Source organism: Oratosquilla oratoria, chromosome 17 (genome assembly GCF_046742065.1).
Source record: "Oratosquilla oratoria isolate Oo_2021 chromosome 17, ASM4674206v1, whole genome shotgun sequence".
In the NCBI taxonomy this organism is placed as follows: Eukaryota; Metazoa; Arthropoda; class Malacostraca; order Stomatopoda; family Squillidae; genus Oratosquilla; species Oratosquilla oratoria.
In genome coordinates, this window is record NC_134793.1 from 43,331,757 (window position 1) to 43,352,549 (window position 20,793).

The 20,793-nt window shown below is 39.7% G+C and overlaps 1 protein-coding gene across 3 annotated transcripts in view; it reads right to left on the reverse strand.

Annotated features, from left to right (window-relative positions):
• Positions 1-328: 328 nt before the first annotated feature.
• Positions 329-20,793, reverse strand: part of LOC143034633 (uncharacterized) — a 166,897-nt gene continuing 146,432 nt past the window's right edge. For all 3 annotated transcript variants that reach the window (XM_076200973.1, XM_076200976.1, XM_076200972.1), the window contains exons 5-7: positions 10,503-10,669; positions 7,172-7,258; positions 329-2,471 (exon numbers count right to left, since the gene is read on the reverse strand). In XM_076200973.1, coding sequence (XP_076057088.1) covers positions 1,737-2,471; positions 7,172-7,258; positions 10,503-10,669 — 989 coding nt within the window. In that variant the 3' untranslated portion in view covers positions 329-1,736. The remainder of the gene's footprint in view (positions 2,472-7,171; positions 7,259-10,502; positions 10,670-20,793) is intronic.

Genomic DNA, 20,793 nt, shown 5'->3' on the forward strand with positions numbered 1-20,793 from the left:
AATTTTTTTTCGTAATCTTCCCGGCTCCAAATAGACTGGCATGGCTATTTATTCCATCCGTTATGATTATGTACAAGTATGTGTGTGTGTGCGTGTGTGTATGCTAATGAATGAGACATATTCTGGTACAATATAAGGGAACACAGATATCAGTGGAGTAGCGGTGATGGGTTGTCGTCGACGGGTCATTCTTGTATCCCGTCCACTGCCGCCCTGGGTCAGAATCAATGCAACAAGACACGTTGTCATGACACTTCGCACAAAACACATTCTAACTACAGGCGTGAAAGATGGACATCACTGTATATTTCAAGTGTATATTTCTAGATCTTGAGATATATGAGTAAAATAAAACAATGGAGTTCAGTGATAATGTTTTTTTACACTTTGAATATTGAAACTGTCATGATTGTTGAAAGAAGTGGAAACATCCACACTTGCGATTGAGATGAATGAACATGATGGAAACTATGGTGAGGAATGCTTAAAGTTCAAAATCGGTTTAGTATTTCATAATTATTATGATATACTTAAAACGTAAGGCTAAACATATCAGCTAACTAGGGAGTAAAATAATGTGAGGATGATGCAGCATTAGTCTTCTTAAACCTGTAGAGAACCGGAAATTCAAAACATGTCAACAATTTGTACAATTCAATGTTTTAGTAGACAAAATTCTCGAGTTGCCTAAGTTGAAAACATATTTTACTAGAATCACCACTGAATTTTGGAGTTAATGTAAGAGAAATAAATTACCCAGTTATATATTTTTTTTTGTATATGATGGTGGTTAAGGAGATACTTAAACAATGTCAATGTGAACATTCCAAAACCAAGTGATAACTAATCTTCCTAGCCATGTCCCACTGTTATCAATTTAAGCTCTAAATCTAATGAGCATCAAACAGATGTTGCATGGCCTCACTAATAAACAGTGCTAGCATGGCTACACTTCTGAATATTTTCGCTGGTCAGCATTGTACCTACTGGTTGGGGAAAAAACAGAGAACATTATTTCCCTGATGAAAGCATACTCGCCAGGAAAGATGGAGATCAGCGTTTTTTAACTGTTAGTCTCGAGTTTAATTATATCACGGGCCGGTATCACGAACAAGGTTATATAAAGCCTCCAACAGGTTCTGAGCTAAATGTAGCACCTACTTGTTGATGGCATTTCACTCTTGTATAATTTTGCTGGATGATCAGCCAAACAGTCGACATGACACTTTTGAATCAAGTCAGTGTACAATCCAGTGCAAGGCATTTGCCTACATAAAATCACAGACATTCGAAAAATATAGTCTTCGCCTACGTAAACATTTTTAATGAAATGGCCATTTCACTATACTTAAACCTAATTTGAATACTTTTCGTCAATGCGACAATACTCATCACAGTGAGTGGTCAGTTTCTTCCGTTGGTTGGTTTGTTAATGACAGGGATGAAGTGTATTTTCATACTGGAACTACATAATTATCCCAGGTTCTAAATTTTCGTAAAAAAAAAAAGTCATAATCGACCACCCATTGTTTATCGCAGCAAAGTCTATGCACCACTTTAATCAAAAGAAAATTACAGCGTCACGTATACAGTATAGCTCGCGTGATTTTGTTTTCATAACAAATGATGTTTTCCGTCACAGCACTGTCCTGTATGCTTCAAAAGTTTTCTCTTTAAAGGACTTCAAGACACTAACACCCCACTGCAAAAGCGTGCTCTCCTGCCCACGTCCTTGGTCAGCTGTGTCGGTTTGAAACTGCCTCCCCGCGCCTTCCGTTTGTGATTTGACTTTTAACGGAATCCGAGTTGAATGTTTTGCTGAAGATAAACGGCCGAGTCTCGTACGGTCGCGCGCCACCATAAATCTTGTGCCGAGAAGCCCAGACAAAGTAAATAATCACGGAAGACAACATAGCTCCTGTTGCTGCGATTACGCACGAAGCAATGAAGAGAATGGGCAATAGATTACGAACTTCAGGACAGGAAAGTTCGGGATAGTCCAAACGGTGTGTAAATGTCTCGTAATGCGATTCACAGGTACAAGATGTAATGTTGACCATGATTTGTTCGTTGATTAGAGAAGCGACGTTTTGCACTGTTGCCGTCTCCACTTCCAAGTCACGATATTCTTCATAGTCGACGTCTGCGTTATCATCATAAGACTTCTTACCACTTCCTTGGTCATCATAGAGTGTGAACTCCTCTACATCTCCAATACTCCTTTTACTAGTTGTCAGCACTGCTCGGTTCGCTACTTGGAGATCGCTACTTCGTTTAGCTCGTGGAATGCTGTTATCGAACTTGGGAGCCGACTTGACAACGTTGTTGATGTTGCTCGACGGTCGGTGGATGATGACGTCATGTCGGATGCGACATTTCATGGGCGACAGATGGATGAGGTGGATGGCGGTGAAGACGCACAGACAGAGACAAGCCAGTATGCTCAGAGTTGCTAAGACGACTGTCACTACCTGGAAAAACATTTTAATAGATTACAAATAAGCAAATGAAATTCAAAAACATAGTAAAATATTATTTTATAGTAAACTATAAACTGGGGGTATTGGCTGCATGTTGTCATGGCAAAGTTGCATGCAGTTGATACTTTAGGGTCTATATGGGGCGTCCCTACGGACCAAAGCCACACATCATTTTGTCTATGGTAGAGGAGGACTCTGCTCACGGAGAAATGATGACACTTTTATTATACTGCTACTGTCCCTCCGTTATGCTGTCCCCCAACCCCTTGTTGCTGTCCTGTACCATTTCTCTGAATTGCATTTCCTTGTTTCGCCTACCCTGTGATGTGGGAAAAGAATGCTGCCACCAAGTATTCCCACTTGGATCGTAAGAGGCGAGAAAAACGGTACGGGGATTGGGACCAGGCATCCTTCTCCCTGTAGCCCCACAGGGAACATTCCTAAAAAAAGTAAAGGTATAAGAAGGTCTAGGAATTTTCCAACCAGCACCCTAAGGTTTGGGTGTTTTAATGTGCGTGGATGTGGCACAGATGAGAGTAAAATGGAAGAGATATTTGTGAGAAGAAAGATGGATGTGTTGGCGTTGAGTGAAATTAAGTTGAGAGGGAAGGGCGAGTGTGAGTTTGGGAATGTAGTTGGAAGGTTCTCAGGAGTGAAGAGAGGGCGAGGGAGAGAAGGGATGGCTATACTAGTAAGTGAAGAGATAGGTAAACGTGTAGTGGAGTGGAAGGAAAGTCAAGCATAAGTACACATGGGAGAGTGGGAGATGGAAGGGTGGTAGATAGAGCGTTAATGGACTATGTAGTGGTAGATAGGAGTATAATAGGAAGAATTAAGGATCTACATGTTCTAAGGGGAGAGAGTGGGGGAATATCAGATCATTTTTTGGTGGAAGGTAAGTTGAGAGTGGAGGATAGATGGAGAAAGAGGAAAAGAACAAAAGGTAGGGAGGTGCTTAGAGTGAACTCTTTAAATGAGAAGGAAAAGGAGAAGGAGTACAAGAAGAAGCTGAGAGAGGAGTGGAGGAGGAATGGGGATGGTTCAAGGAGGGAGTCACAAAATGTGCAAAGATGGTGTGTGGAACAAGAAGGACGGTAGGAAATAGAAGGAAGGGTGGTGAGTGGTGGGATGAGGATGCAAAGAAGATTGTAGAAGAGAAGAAGTGAGCTTTCACAGATTGGCTACAAAATAGGACGAGGGAGTCATATGAGAGGTACAAAGAAAAGAAAAGAGAAGTAAAGCACAAGGTAAAGGAAGCAAAGAGGAGAGCAAATGTGAAATGGGGTAAGAGTATAACAGAAAATTTTGAAAGTAATAAAAATATGTTTTGGAAAGAAATTAAGAGAGGAAGAGGAGGCGAATCAAATAGAGAAGAAAAGGTAAATGGTGCAGATGGATAATGGAAGAGAGGGCAGTAAGAGGAAGATAGGTAGAGTATTTTAGGGAGTTGCTAAATGCGAAAGAGGATAGGAAGGGAAAGATAGTTGCAGTGGGAAGTGCTAAGAAAATGACCGAGACGACTGGGGATAATGGAGGAGAAATAAGGAATGGATGAAGTGAAGGCAGTTGTTAAGATGATGAGAGCAGGTAAGGCTCCTGGGCTGGATGGATGTCATGCAGAATGTCTAAAAAAAAAAGGAGGTACAGTGATGGTGGACTGGTTGGTGAGGTTATTTAATGTTTGTTTAAGAGAGGGTAGAGTGCCGGAGGACTGGATGAGTGCCTATATAGTTCCACTGTACAAGGGAAAAGGGGACAAGTGTGAATGTAGTAGTTTCATAGAGATTAGCTTGTTAAGTGTAGTTGGGAAGGCTTATGGGAGGGTCTTGATTGAGAGGATTAGGAGAGGAACAGAAGGAGTAATTGGTGAGGAACAGTGTGGATTTTAGGACAGGTAGAGGTTGCGTAGATCAGATTTTTGTGGTAAGGTAGATATGTGAGAAAGCTATAGGAAAAGGTAAGGATGTTTTTTGGGCTTTTATAGATCTGGAAAAGGCTTATGACAGGGTAGACAGGAAGGCACTGGGGGAGATATTGCAGATATACAGTATAGGAGGAAAGCTTTTAGGAGCTGTCAAGAGTTTTTACGATAGTAGAGCATGTGTCAGGATTAGAAATGGAGAGTGATTGTTTCGAGGTAGAGGTGGGACTTCGTCAGGGATGCGTTATGTCGCCCTGGCTGTTCAACTTATACATGGATGGGGTGGTGCGAGAGGTAAATGCAAAGGTGGTTGGTTAGGGATTAGAGATGGTTAAAGAAAATGGAGAAAAGTGGGAGGTGAGCCAGCTGTTGTTTGCGGACGATACTGCGCTTGAAGCATGATCAGAGGAGGAAATGAGGAAGTTGGTGACAGAGTTTGGGAGTGTGTGAAAGAAGAAAGTTGAAAATAAATGTGGGTAAAAGTAAGGTGATGAGATTTACAAGGGGTGAAAGTGGCAGCACACTGGAAGTGAGCATTAAGGGAAAGCGACTGGAGGAAGTGGATAGTTTTAGATACTTGGGTGCGAATGTGGCAGGAAAGGGAGGAGTGGAGGTGGAGGTAGAATGTAGATTGAGAGAAGCGAGTAAATGCCTTGGTGGATTAAAAAGTGTAATGAGAAATAGACATTTGGGAATGGATGCTAAGAGGAGATTGTATGAAGGAGTGATTGTGCCAACAGCACTGTACAGGGCAGAAACATGGAACATAAGAGAGGAAGAGAGAAGGAGTTTAAATGTGTTTGAGATGAGGTGTCTGAGAAGTATGATGGGGGTTACTAGACTGGATAGAGTGAGAAATGAGGAGGTGAGGAGGAGAACGGGGGTAGTAAGGGAGTTGGAAGATAGGGTTGATGAAAGAGTATTAGGATGGTTTGGACACATGGAAAGAATGAGTGAAGAAAGACTAGTAAAAGAGGTATGGAAGGCAGATATGGAGGGAGTGAACATGAGGGGGCGTCCTAGGATGAGATGGATGGATGGGGTAAAAGGGGCTTTGGGGAAGAGGAGAATGTCTGTTGAGGAAGGACGGGAGAGGACAGAAGACAGGGGTTAATGGAAAATGGTTGTATATGGATGATGATGTGATGCATGAGGTGGAACGGGTGGAGGGATGGGGGTGAGGTAGTGTGTGTGAGAAAAAACTGACGCAGCCCGAAGGGATTTCTCCCCGTCTTCTCCTTTTCTGCATGAGGCGACGGAGAGGGGTGGTCGCGGATTTAATGAAGCGGCCTTGCTGAGGATGTGCTGGTGTCTTGCGACACTGCATCTGACCCAGGGTAGTGGACAGGATACAGGGATGACCCGTTATCCAGAAGGTGCCAAGATAAGAGGAAGGGTGGAGGGGAGTGGAGTTGATTGGAGGTGGAATGGGTGGGAATGGTTTTTGTGCCTTTGTTTTTTGGCTACTTCCCTTGTAAGGGGGAAAAAGCCTTTGGTATATGTATGTATGTATGTATGTGATATCCATTTTGATACGGTAACATCCTCAACTACGGTATATGGAATGAAATCGTATGGTGTCCAAACCAGAATAAAGTCATCAGAGTATGCCACCTTAGCAAAAGTCTTGGATTTACTTACATTTAACATCCAAATATATATGAAATATAATTTAACAATCATATATGCATATATAAAGTATAATATAATAATTATATATATGTATGTATATACATATATATATATATACATATATATATATATATGTATATATATATATATATATATATATATATATATATATATTTATATATATATATATATATATATATATATATATATATATATACACATGATATAATTTAACAATCAGATATATATAAATATAATCTAGCAATCAGATATGTTTATAAAATATAATTTCTACTTTTCCAGCCTTGTAATTCCACAAATATTCACAAAGACAACACTTCTGTAGCATCAAGAATCACATACTGACACTGACGAACATCTGAGGCATTTCCTCTGTCCTCAATGTTCCTCTGGATGTAATTTCAACTGGCCCCACAATCACCTCTGGCCCAACTTTATCAGTTAAACCTCGAACCTTACCAAGGTCAGATTCATTCATTTCGTCCAACGAATTAACCGTAATTCACTTTTTTTTTTATCTAACACTGAGAGTCTTGGCTTGTGACCATATGAGTGGTGTAAGATTAATTTTCACAGGATTTGATTTTCCACCTTACAGTGTATATATATATATATATATATATATATATATATATATATATATATATATATATTATATATAAATATGTCTGTGTGTGTGTGTGTGTGTGTTATCCCTATTCATTCAATTCCTTTTTTCTTTAGTTTTATTCTATAATTTATCTTCGTTTTTTTTTATTTCATCATATTAATGTATTTGTTTATTTTATTTATTTATCTATTTATTTATTTGTCAATTAGTTTAAATTTCCCTTTTGAGTTTTACGAAACAAATAGTAAAAACTACCATGACATCATCAGGATTCGAGAATGATTAGGGCAGTGTTAATAATATAAAATTAAGTATTCTTGAAAACCTAGAACCATACAAACAATCGCACAATGCATCCTGCTCACGGCACCTCATGGTATACAGTTGACGGTGTTGGAACGGGAGGAGGTGGGAGGGGGGGGGAGAGTGAAATGTTTGGACGAAGGGAACGCGTCACAGTTGTCGACGCCCGTTAGAAGATCTGCAAGAGCTTAGTCGACGTTTTACCTTGACGGCGTTGGTGAGGACGCGACGATTCCGTCGTCGTACCAGTAATCCAATGAGCAGGGCTCCGCTCACGCCTGTGGCCAGCACCTGCCGTTACAGAAAAAGAGCGTCAGTTCTCGACACGTACTCAAGGGGAAACGGCAAAATATACCCGAATTGAGAAGTTTACAATATTTGTTCGTTCTCGTTAGGTCATCCTAAACAATGACTAATTTGTCAATATGGAACATCGAAAGGACAAAATGTTTAACATCCAACATAATGTACAGCACAAATTACTCTAACAATCTAATTATGAAAACAAAGATACATCATGAATAATAAAGACCCTAGGGGTGCAATGTGTTAGCAAACGTAAATAAAATATTACGGAAAAAAGTGATAAATACTAACTGAAAAATGTTACGTCCGATGACCTGGAAGTCAATAACATATGAAAACTTCAAGCAAAGGTGTGAAAAAAGATACTATAGATCCGAACAAGAATTACACATTATTCAATTTCATAAAATTTAATATTAATGACATGGAAGATTATGAGAAAGCAAAATGATGCACCGAAAGTAATTCACTTCCAGAAACAAAATTGAAAAGATTGAAAAATCTTAATAAAATACTACATTAAATACCCATATCAATTTTGACCCATTTAAGGAGTGCTTATGGTATGTGTATGCACCAATATCAATGCTAAGTTAGAAAAATACAATGACTGATATAATGAACTGTAGGAATAATAAGGGACACTTAAAACAAGATATCTTTTTAACAGGATAGAATTTGAAGATATTTGGCTAGATTGAAAAAGCATATAATTAAAGTGAATCTATTAACATCGGTGAACATCTCACGTATAATTGATGACTTGATAACAAAGGAGCATACGTTGATACAGTAAAAATGTAAATATCAACAAAAAAGTATTTATAAGAAAAATCTTAAGTGTATATTGTTTGACTGCATTAGATTGGAGGCGCTGAAATTAAGGTGTCGCTTGGGTTGTTCTCTTTATTGGCAAGTCAGGAGCGTAGTCAAGCCTAGTCTGCCAACACGGTTACAATTCTATAAGTATATTCCTTGTGACTAAATTTATGTACAATATAGAACTGAGTGTGAGCACGCAGTATAATGTATAGATACATATAACAAACATCCTATCGACGTAATGAATAAGTTGTCGTAAGCCTAAGGTTGTGCAGTCTTCCTGGTCGTCTTCGCAAGGCGTCGCTTGATTCTGGTGCCGTGAGGTCACCCTCTGTGATCGAGGGTCAGATCACACAATAGGTAACCGTTGGAAGCTTGCTGATACCACCAGATCTGACGTCGTGTAGTTAATGTATGCTCGTACACATGGTAGTACACAATGAATAATTGGCACTCGATCTACAATAATTTCTTGCAACATGAGAATAAACAAATCTTGGTTCATCATATAATCTAAAAATCTGACTTCTTTCAACAAAGACTAGCAGATAAATACTATGATTATTGAAAATAAAGTCAGATTTGTAATGTATTCGAAATGTGAAATAAGACAGTGAATAGTGTCAAGACATAAACAAATCAACTAAGCCAACCCGAAGAGAATAATTATATGCTTTAAGGAGGGCGGCAACAAGACTTCGAGAAATAAGGATATACAATACACATAAACATGGTATACTCGTATACATCATATATATGTAATATACAATATATGCAATATACGTATACATGTTTTCATCTTTGTGTCCATGCAACGATTGAATTATTAAATTATCATATTGCCTTGGGGTCCTTTGCGAGGCTCGATTCCATTCCGTTACTGTCCATTCGCCCCTGGTCATTTTCAAATTCTTACCAGACCTCGTGCCTTGGGTGGGCAGAGTTCAATTCTCCTAGCTGCTAGAGGCTTGTGCGTTTGTGGGACGATAGTCAATGACCTTTTCTTTTCCAAGAAACCTGATCACACTCCTCTTTGTAAGTCTTCCAGTGATCCTGGAAACATTACATCTTTAACGGCAAGTCCCCATTTCAGTTGTCTCATTTCTTCTTTGATAAAACAAGTGTCAGGTTTTAGTCTTTAGTCTGAAATCATCGTCCTAGATTTACATGGGAATTGGATTTCTCACTTGTAGTATGGCATGTTTTATTTCCGCAGGAAATTGGTTGCATATATTCTGCAAATTGTTCTAATGCAAATTAAATAATTCCACCACAATTTCTGTTTATTTCACGAAATGAAAATTGTTTGTTTTCTATGTCAAGCAGGGGGTGACTACAATAATTTGTAAGCATTCGTTCACACAATTCACACCATTAGACTGGTGTGGCAGGGAAAAGAATAAAATAGCTTAGGTACAGCCAGAATAGAAACGAAAGTGCCAACCAACACTGTGTATGAATATTTTCATTTTTGGTGTTATCAGTTGTAACAAGCACCATGTGCCTCACACTTTAGAAAAGAAAAAACATTCATATATTTTAGTCTGTTTTCATAAAAAGTGCTTCTGTTTTTTTCTGTCATGTATTGTATTTCAGTGACTCATACATCATCCTTAAAATCTCGTCGAGTTTCAAACACAATTACACCAAGTTTTTTTTCTCCGCCCTTCACTGTAGTCAGTATCCCCAGATGACTTGCATTTTTCCCTCTACTATTATCATTATTATTCTCTAGTTTAAGCTTTACTTGAAATTGAATGAGGCTAAATTTCTCCAACCATCGTTGCGCTTGCTCGTCCTAATCTTTTCGATTATCCAGTTGGTTTAAGTGGTCACTTTTTATTCGCTACGGTTTGTTATCATCACCAAATTTGGTCAGACTAGTCTCCAGTTTTTCAGTCGGGTCATTTATATCCACTGCGGACGGTAGTTGTGTCAGAATGTAATCATGAGAACTCCACTCGTAATATTTAGTTGGAAATTTTGACATCAGCTCCCAAAAGGCGAAGAGCGGGCAGTCTACCCAGTGAAGTCTTGAGAAATCTCTCAGCTGAATAGAACCGTCTGGCATTTGCCAAACCAAGATTATTATGTGCGACAGCATTCCTCAACACCGTTCTCGCTTTCTTGATGTAAGTGAGACGCAGTTGTTCTTATTTAACTGATGAGTAACAACGATACAACATGCGACAGGAGACTTCTTGGTCCATTACATGGTTAGATGATAAAAAGGTGTTTATACAAATGAATATTATAATGTTCATCTGCATTAAACCATTGTCCTACCAACCCAAGACTTCTCACCCTTATGATGGAGACAGAAAACCGACTGTACTTTATAGAGTAGACATAATAAACATTTTGCGCATGTTTGAATCTTGTCCGGGCACAGTTTGTTTTTACTTACGGGCAGGGCTGCGTAATGAGGCATCTCCCTGAAGCGTAGAGAGGGCGACCACAGCCAGAACCAGGCGGCTAGAGTCACGCCCACCACGCCAACGACCATCTGCGCAGTGACCAGCGCGATGCCCGCCCGTCCGATTCCTGCCGTCAGCCAACGTCGATCTCGTATACCTGTAGAGGGAGAGAAGAACTTCACTTAGATTCAACTTGAAAATGTAGAAAATTTCTTATCATGACAATGCCCTAAGGAGCGATTTTTTTTTTTTTGTCTCTCTCCTCAGGCTCAAAGGCTGCTATTGTGCGAGTTTAGTCAACCAAGTTGTATACACAGTAACCCCCGTCACACATTCAAGAGTCCCGTCAGATGTGAATTTGAAAACCTGGAAGACGACTTCGCCCACAATATCCTAGACTTCCCTAAGTCTACAATTCAACAATATGTCTAATATTCGTCCAGGTTCAAATTTTCATAGTTCGTCATTCAGATCCTTAATATATGACGCAATGGTGATTTGACTTTTGGGGATTTGAAAAATTAGATATTGTAATCGAAGTCGTTTCTGCTTAAACGAACTCACTGAGGCGCGTATGTGTGACATGGGCTTTAGGCGTGTTGGGCTCAATTTTTGTCATATGGTTTGTGGTTGTTATGCGTATCTGAAATCAGTCACCATGTACGCATTTTTTTGTGATTCTTGAATTTGATTTCCTTATTTATTTATTCATAAATTTCTGTATCTATTTATATTTGTGTATGTATTTTTGTATTGACGTATTTGTTTTACTGTATTTTTGTGATTCTTGAATTTTATTTCCTTATTTATCTATTCATAAATTTATGTATTTACATTTCTTGATGTATGTCTTTTTGTATTTATGTATTTGTTTTACTGTATTTAGTGCATAACTTCAGTCATTAGCCATGGCAGTGGAGGTAGCAAAGCAGGCAGACATTGTCCGTGGCCATGGGAGATTTCAATACTTTCCCTCCACCCCACCCACCCCCGCAGCTCCCCCTGGAATTTTCCGAAAAATCAAAATGTACAGATTGAGGCCAGACTAGTCACCGGAAGAATCGTGGTACTGAAGGAAGTAGACACTCCTGTCCATGGAAGACTCCGAGAGCGGAGAAAAAAAAAAAAAAAAATCGTTCAAACTCCATTGTGATATTGCCAGAAAGATCAGTGGTCGTATTGGGGCCAAACGTGCCACGGTGAGAAACTGGCCTGCCAAAGCCATGCAAGTCGTGATATGAAAGCAGACAGACACTGTCCTTGGCAGTGTGAATTTCAGAAGTTGAGCATGAGCTGGAAAAAAAAATGCGTACTTACACCAAAAAGCCCTTTACCTCTTATAAGAGGGGTGATCTAGTCGACGCCTACATCTGCCTTTCACTTCTCCAGTACCCGTTTGTTGCCCTATACATTTTAGTCTCCTTATGGAAGAAAGGTATTTTCTATCCTCCGCCCACTACTCGGGTCAGAAGGAAAATCCAGAAGCAGCGTAGCAGGACAGAGCACTTCCACGCCAGGTGCTGTGCCCTGCTGAGTTAAGAACACAAGAATGAAGGAGACCGCAAGAGACCATAAGGCTTACACTAGGCAGTTCCATGTCCATTACCACCTGTTATCCCCATCCATAAACTTGTTTAACTTTTTTCTTAAACAATCGAGTTTTAGCGCTCACTACAAGGTTAATTTGTCCTGCATTATATATATATGTATATATATATATATATATATATATATATATATATATATATATATATATATATATATATATATATACATATTGAATTGTATGCAACAGCAAATTGAGCTATGATGAGTTTCCGATGAAGATTTTCAAGTCTTCTGAAGATCTCTCTAGCAAGGAGAGATAAAGCAAAAACTCATTTGTGTAATGTCAAATGTAAATTACATCCAGATGTTGAAATAAACTTGAATTAATGCCCTTGTCAGTAAGTATTAATCTGAGAGTCACTGGTAAATGCTTTGGATGCAAATAAAATGTTCCGCATTGGTCCCAAGAAACATTCAAAGAGTCCTCAATGTTGCGTTGCATTGCAGCACTGTGTCCTCAGAGAAGCACTCTTCAAGCTTTCGAATAAAGTTTCACAGTTATTAAAGTTACAATTATTAACATTCATCCTGTTTTATGATGGGGGCAATTAAATCCTAGTCTGCCCTGCTGGTTTTGTTACATTGTGTACATTTTACATGGCATAACAAAGGGACCGGGCAGATGAAATGTTTTATGTGGAATTTCATCGTTTCTTTTTTCTATTAATTTTCGGTCTGGTGAATATGTACATTTTCCTATTAACGCAGGATATATCTCGTTATGTCCGTGTCCTAATCACTGTCAAAGCCACGTCTAATGTTTTTATGTTCTTCGTTTTATTACAAGACCTTCACAGCAGTTGTGTTCGATTTCTTTTCATCTGTGAACATATACATGCCATGAAGTTATCGCAACCGTAGAAAGAGGTCCATAATGTCGAGTGATTGGGTAAAAAGGAATTTTATGCCAAGCAACTTCGAGCGAAACACTTAATCGAACTTGGAATATTTTTCTCGAACTTCAAGTCATAGACGACTTTTTTCCCGTCTGCAGCCAACCAATTCTATTCAGTGTAGCGAAAGAGTCTAGATAATGATTTTCACGAAAAAATAGCCTACTAGCCATAAGCAAAGTCATCATGTGCATATTAACGCACTTCTGTTTTAATAAACGCTTGTCCTAAAACCAACCATTAACGAGTAAAATGTGACGAAAACAAACTTTATTCCCTTTTGAGGAGTTTAGTCCTCCCCTTGACAAAATGGTTTTCAAGCTTAAGGGTTCTGTGTTCCTTTCACCCCTTTTATTCTCGGTCCATCTTGTTCTCATGCCCCTCCCCCTCCCCCTCCCCCCACTCCCACTCCGTACCCTCAAATTGAAACTTTAAAAACAGCGCCACATCTGCAGCTAGAGAATGACAGCTAATTAACGAATAATCAGACAAAAGTCACGGGGTGGTGGTCCAGTAATTCGCACAGGAAAATATGAATATCAGATGAATTATGAATTTGTTCGTGGCGCCTCGTCTCTTAGGAATCTCGTATTACCAACTACACACACAGTACGCGCGCGCACACACACATACACACTCGTGGCACAGTTGGTAGAGTTCCCGGCTACCACTACAGCGGCCCGGGTTCGAGTCCCGCCCAGGGCTGAAATAAGTTCAGTATCGCTGCGCTTCGAGTCGTTACTCCAACTGTCGTGGGCGGGGAGTTGGATGTGTGTGTGTGCGTATAAGGTCACAGCATTACCCATACACCGGTCAAATATGAACTCTGAGCTCTCTTCTGGGAGGGAAATAGCTGTCGATCACGAGCCCAACACGTGATCCAAGACCATGGTGAATCACATACAGTCCGTAAGGTACATTACCCATAGATCGGTCATATATGAGCTCAACTCTCTTTCGGGAGGGAAATGGCTGTTGATCACGAGTCCAACACGTGATCCAAAGACCATGGTGAATCACACACACACACATACACACAGTGCGTAAGGTAAATTACCCATAGATGGGGCCATATATGAGCTTTGAGCTCTCATCCGGGAAGGTAATAACTGTCGATCACGAGTCCAATACGTGATCCAAGACCGTGATGAATCATACTGCCCTGTCACATCCACAAATGATAGGGTTATGTGCATATGAATAAAATCGTCTGGCGGTAGCCAGGATAAACCATAAGTGCCTCGCGGAACGTGAGGAATTAAGGGTTGCCTATCGATGCTTGGTACGAGTTCTTTCCTTGATTTAGTGTTCCTTCTCTATCTACGGATCCACTGCGCACATAATTCAACCTAACCTCACCTAAGTTAAACTAACCTCACGTAACTTAACCAACCATAACCTCACCTAACTCAACCTAACATAACCCCACCTTACCCTAACTTAACCTAAACTGACCTTCTTTGACCTACTGATAAGACGCATCATGGAACACATTAACACACGCAAATCAAAAAGGAAGAGGAAGGGATGTATATTAAGTTAAGGAAAGAGGGACCCAGTGGGAAAGAATTATATTCTTTGCGAGAACACCATCCTCCCAGGTAATAATACTGAGAACCCATAATGAAATGTTGAAACGTGAAAATAAATACCCAAAAGCGTTACGAAATGCCGGTGAAAGAGCCGGCATCACGTTAAGAACGGTTTCCACCTTCCATTCGTTCAAGCGAATAGAACGGCCATTTGAGCTACGAACGAGCTCTCAGTGAAGGTGATAAATGGTCACGGAGTAAGTGGTTTCAACGAAAGTGCGGGGGGAAGAAAGATACTCTAAATGTAAGGGAATGAACATGCTCTAGGTGTGTCTGTGTCTGTCATGCGCGATGGATGTTACCCATGCGAGTGCAGTCTATACTCATATTCGTTTCTTTCTTAATCCAGAGTTAGGACTACTTGAGCTCATGTAGAAATTCCTCCCGCTTGACCTTTGTATTGACAATGTATGTATTAATATATTTGTTTTTTTTATACACTTTTTATTTGGGAAACACGATGCTGAGCCCATTGAATAAAATCGTCTGACGGCAACCTGAATAAAGATAAGTCGAATAAAAGCGTCAGAGAGTTGGTAAAACAAAATGTTTAGACCGTTGACGCCGATAGAGGATTCCCTCAGCTGAATAAAATTGCCTGTCGAAAGGCACACTAAACATAAGACGGTTACAGACGCCAGGGAGTTATCATTTTTTTTTTCTTGATTAACGCCAGTCGATTTTCTTCTGATGGAAGTAACTTCCTCTCCTCAGAATATTAAAGAGAGGCGCAAATTATGTGTTATGTCTTCCATATACATGAGCACTTGATCCGTCTAACCGTTTTGTTTACAAGATGGACTCTCGAGCCATTCGCGAGGTCAGGAATTACTAACGGCATTTCCTCAAATCAGAGGCTTTCACAAACATCAAAACGTCATGTTAGTTTTTCTTCGTTAGCATCAGATAATATTCAAATTTGCTAACCCTCTACACCGTCTATAAACACGGCTTAGTGGGGTAATGGATTTTAAAATATCTTTATTCTTCAAATTTCCACTTAGCCGGATTGTATCTAATATCGAGTTGGTAAAAACTCGTGACGAAATAACCCTAAACACTTTAAAAAGGGTCACTCCTCAGTCTTTATAGCTTAACCAGAATAACCCTCAAACGCAAGTCACCATGCCCCATTGAAATCTTGGGTTTCAGCTTCCTTCAAAAGTCAAAGCCCTTACAGATGCTCATATTGCGACACGAAATAACGCGGAAGCTCATTTGACCCTACCGGCTTTCTCCGTCCTACGCCTTCAATCTTCACGTTTGCAGATCTTTATTCCCACGCCTCCTATTCAACAAGCATTAAGAGGAACTGTATACAGTTCTCGTCGCCCAGTGAGTTCTTGTGTGGCTGCATTGTATGAGCTTAGCTCTTGAATAGCTAGTTCAACGTTAACACTTTTTCAATGTTGAATGGCGTTGGCTATGTAATTTTGCTACATAGTGCATGGTGTTTTCCACATGATTTCTGAATTTACTAGTTAGATGATTAATGTTGAACCTGTGATTCTTAATTATCTGAATCAAAATAAATAGGATGCAGGAGGGAAATGGTAGAAAATATGATGTAACATGCATGGTACCATACAGCGGCTGACGTTGTAGAATGGTTATATGAAAAGCAACTGGTTTTGCAAGCAGACTTGTTAAAATGCATTAAAATAGGAGAAATGCGCTGAAAATTAGGGATTATGGAAAAAGGAATCGAAGCCAGGAACCTATAATGAAATATTCAATTTTATTTAGGAAATATTGACGGAAACAGACGAATACGAATATACAGTATATGCAGTTAGGGGACCAACATAAAATGTGAGGGAAATGTTGGAAAAAAAGGAGGAAATTTATGTATATGCCAGAATCAAGCAAGAACATAAGATAATGGATACAGGATCACATGGAAAATTGAAAGTCTAAAGGGATAAAAGAAAAAAAAAAAAAGGAAGTTTGCCAAGTCAGGATAGGACAGAACCGAGAGCTTTATTATCAAAGTTGAGATGAGAAAGATATTTTGAAAATCCTTTCCAAATATAAACTGTTAAGGAACAGGATTCGCAGAAATGTGAAGAGAAGGTATGAGTAAGAAAATAAAAATTATAACGAAGTCATAAGGATGAATGGAATTGCGTAGTGGGAAGGAGGCTGTGTTGTTGCAAAGACAAGACTTTATATGGCAAGGATCTGGAGAATGATATCATTAGGTACAGCACCCTCATCCAGGAGTACATTTGTTTCACTGAGCACCCATAGTAGTACAGGGGCATGTCCTAGATTAAAAAAAAAAGTAGATAATTCATAATTCCTTGATTACTGGTGTCAGGCCAGCTGCTACTTTTTTCTTACCAAATAGTAGCCTAAAACAAAGCTGATCGATGTTTTAATAATGTTGAAATTCCATCACACAACGCTATGAATCATTGCTTACTTCTTCGGTCCCGCCTCGGGGAAGACCAGATCTTTATGGCGTCGAGGGGTTTGTGCGGCAAGTCTGCAACTTCGAGTCTGTACAGAAAGTTTCGTTGCAGTGAGATCTCTCACTTCGCGTCAGCGTGGTTTCAATACAACTTTTCCCAACTGCTTCTAAAACTGCTACACAAGTGTCAATACACTGGGAGAAGAGACAGTCATGGGTAATAGGAAGACGGAGGTGAGGGTAAGGTGGGAGGGAAGGAGGGAGGGATGCTGTGCTGTAGAAGGATGACAGAGATGGAATGTGATTACTGTACCTCCCTCCTTACCGAAGATGAATAATATCCTGAAGACATCCAGAACGAAAAGAGAATTACTCTACAGTACGAAAGTGGTTTAACGAGATGGGATTAATCCGGTTCTAACCGAAGGAGTGTCGCAAAGGTGAAGAGAATACCCAGAAGGCAGCAGCAAAAACAAAAGAATATCAGTCGACAAGGAAGGAGCGAAATTAGACAACCGCGTGAAGATGGAGATGGCATTTTGTATCATCAGAGTTCTTTGCTCTTTGGATCATTCACAAGAGTAACGCATATATTTATTCGTTCGTTTACTTATCTATTTATTTGTTTGTCTACTCGTTTATTTTGTTGTTGTTCATAATGGATCCCAAGTAATTCGATTGTTGTATTCACATGATTAATCTAGTGTATCGCGATGCATGAAAATGTCTCGACACAAAAATAATCGTAAATTTAATTTTTATGCCATTTGATATATAATTGTCAACGTATAAGGGAACTTAAACAGGCCATAAAAAGTGTTATGCAATGTGTATGTATTATGAGGTCAATATTATTCCAATGTGATGTAAAGAAAAATGGGAATTCAGTGATTCACTACGGTCTTGGATCATGTGTTGGACTCGTAATCGACAGGTATTATCCTCCCAGATGAGAGCTCAGAATTCAGATATGCCCGATCTATGATTAATGCAGTGACCACACACACACACACACACACACACAACTATGTCCACAAGAGTTGGAGTGCCGGCTCGCAGTGCAACGATGTTGAAATTATATCATCTCTGGGCAGGAATCGAACTCGGACCGCGGGCTTAGTGGTCACGAACGGCACCACTGCGCCGTATCGCTGCATCGTCCTTAAGCTGGGAGCTCCGGCTCTTCTAGCAAATCTCGCACCACAATCCTCCTAAGCTGGCTTTGAAGTTAAACTGCCAATATATATATATATATATATATATATATATATATATATATATATATATATATATGTATATATATATATATATATATATATATATATATATATATATATATATATATATATATATGCATGGAATGAAGATGAGGTAAGTTATTCAGACTTTTCTGATACGAGACTTCATGAGGAGTCTTCCGCTGAATCCTTGATGGCTTCGCTGCCTTGAAAGAAAGCAGGCCACTGAAGCCACGTTTAGATGTGTATGTACGCTGGTGTCATAATCAGGAGCGTGCTGGTCTCGCGTTCGCTAAGTCATGGGTTCGAATGCCCCACTCCTCTCCGATTCTCAGCAGTCCAAGAGCATACCAGGGCAAGGGTGACGGCTTCGGCCGCAGCTACTCGGCGCCTCCTGGCGTAGGCTTTTCACCTTTTAAATCTGAGATTTATGTTGACATCATGGAATATTATGTTCTATAGTTTGTTTAAAAATGGGAGTTGGAGGTACGCTCGATTGGAGTATACTACTCAGAACTCACCGTCCCACTCCCACGAGATGGGAAGTGAGAAACCCACTATCAGTAACGTCGTTTTTTTTTTTTTTTTTAGGCCGATAATTGGGTCGCCTTCCCGCCTGCCCAGGCCTTTCGGTAATCAACGCAAGAAACACGCAGCAAGTCCTGGGAACCAAACTCACGATCGCCTGCTCATGAGTTCGACACGGTAACCACTGGGCTACTGCGCGACTCATTACTATGATATTTATCCAAGAAACCTTTTTTGTTTATCTTGTAGAACATTTGTGTTACAAACTGCGCTGTCTCGTAACAGTTTACAGATGCAAGGAGAACTTTAAAAAATGAATTAATAAGGAATAGAATAAAAGCACCCACATGACTACAAAATCCAAAGCTGAAGAAGGTGAGGAGTGCATTCAGAAAATGTCTGGAAGTATCTGGCATCTCGAGCAGCAGGAATAATATCTGACTAACAGGATCACAAAATGAGTTCTGTTGAGTCTTTACAAATGATGGTAATCTGTTATTCCTTAATAGACTAAGGTGAGAACAGAATCTTACGTGTAAATACGCAGAGGTGCTGGTGCTGAGCCTACGCCAGGAGACGCTGAGTAGCTGCGGCCGAAGCCATCACCTTTGCCCTATGTGCTCTAAGGACTGTTGGGGCAGGTAGTAGGCATTACTGGAAATCGAGGAATGCGGGATTCGAACCCACACCTGAGGGAATGCGAGACTAGTACGCTACACAATAATGGTCACGGTGTCACAATGAAATGATCAGAATGTAAACTATTAAAAAAAAAATTATAAGCTGCTTGACCAGGAATTATGTAGATATCAAAGAGGGCAAATTATATCGAGTGTCCAGTATATTTATATGGAAACAAAAAACAGGACGGACCATGACTTGTAAAAAAGATAATTAACTCCCGACCAAGATTTCAGTTAGACATGTTTGAACCACACTCCAATAGAATGATAGCAGGTAGAATACTGGGAAATTGTGTCCTCGACTATCGAAAACACCTTCAGAAGATTTAAAACACTCCAAATTTTGAGGAAAAAATCTTTGAAAGAAGCTATGCCCCAGAAGTACAAGTTGCAAGTGATGAGAGTATCAAGTGATAATCATCGTTGCAAATGATAATCACTATGAAATAAGACGAGTGTCAAAACATCGAAAGTAACAAGTAATATTGACTAAGAAATACAACTATATCCTTGAAGGAAGGTGGTACTAAGATTTCAACAAACGAAAAGCAAGATGCGAAGTCCGACACTGAGATTCTGGAACAATGACGACCACATCCAAGATTACTATAAAAACAACTATAGAAACATCACCATTCCATCATTGTGGTTTTAGTGATGTCTACGGTTTGACCTGGGTTATTCGAAGAGTGCCTTTATTTTAGTACTATCGATCTTGTTGCTGTTGTGTGTTATCTAAATAGTTACCATTATCTGTAGTTGTTGGGGTGATGGTTTATGGGACGGATTTTGCTGAGTTGCAGCAGTGTTGGTCGTTTTTACTGCGAAGGCGCTGAGGTTAGACAGAATTGGGGAAGGCGAGATTATGGTGTTTTGTCAGGTGTGGCGTGCTTGGAGTGATGTTGGTGTACCTCTTGTAGACTTGTCTGGAGAATTGGCGTTAGTCATTCAGCAGGTTTTGGTTATAATAGCCTCTTCACTTTGTTGTAGCTATTTTTTATTTATCAATTTATTTGTTTGTTCATTAATGTATTTGTTTATTTTTTTGTAAATCACGATGATTTGTGTCTCTTCTGGTGATGGAATTCAGTTTTTGAATTGAGCGATTCTGACTTGGTGTTGAGAATATTAGTAGTGTATTTAGTGAATTTAGTCTTGAACTTGGTTCTGTTTCGTCTAGGTTAGAGTGTTTGGCATCTGGAGAAACAGTGCATCTGCATCATGCAAACGATAGCGACGGAGAGCAAGAGGAAGAAGACGATACGGAGGTCGGTTAAAATTCTCGTAGCTTTGGCACCTGCACACGATCGCCTGCAGGACTGACCC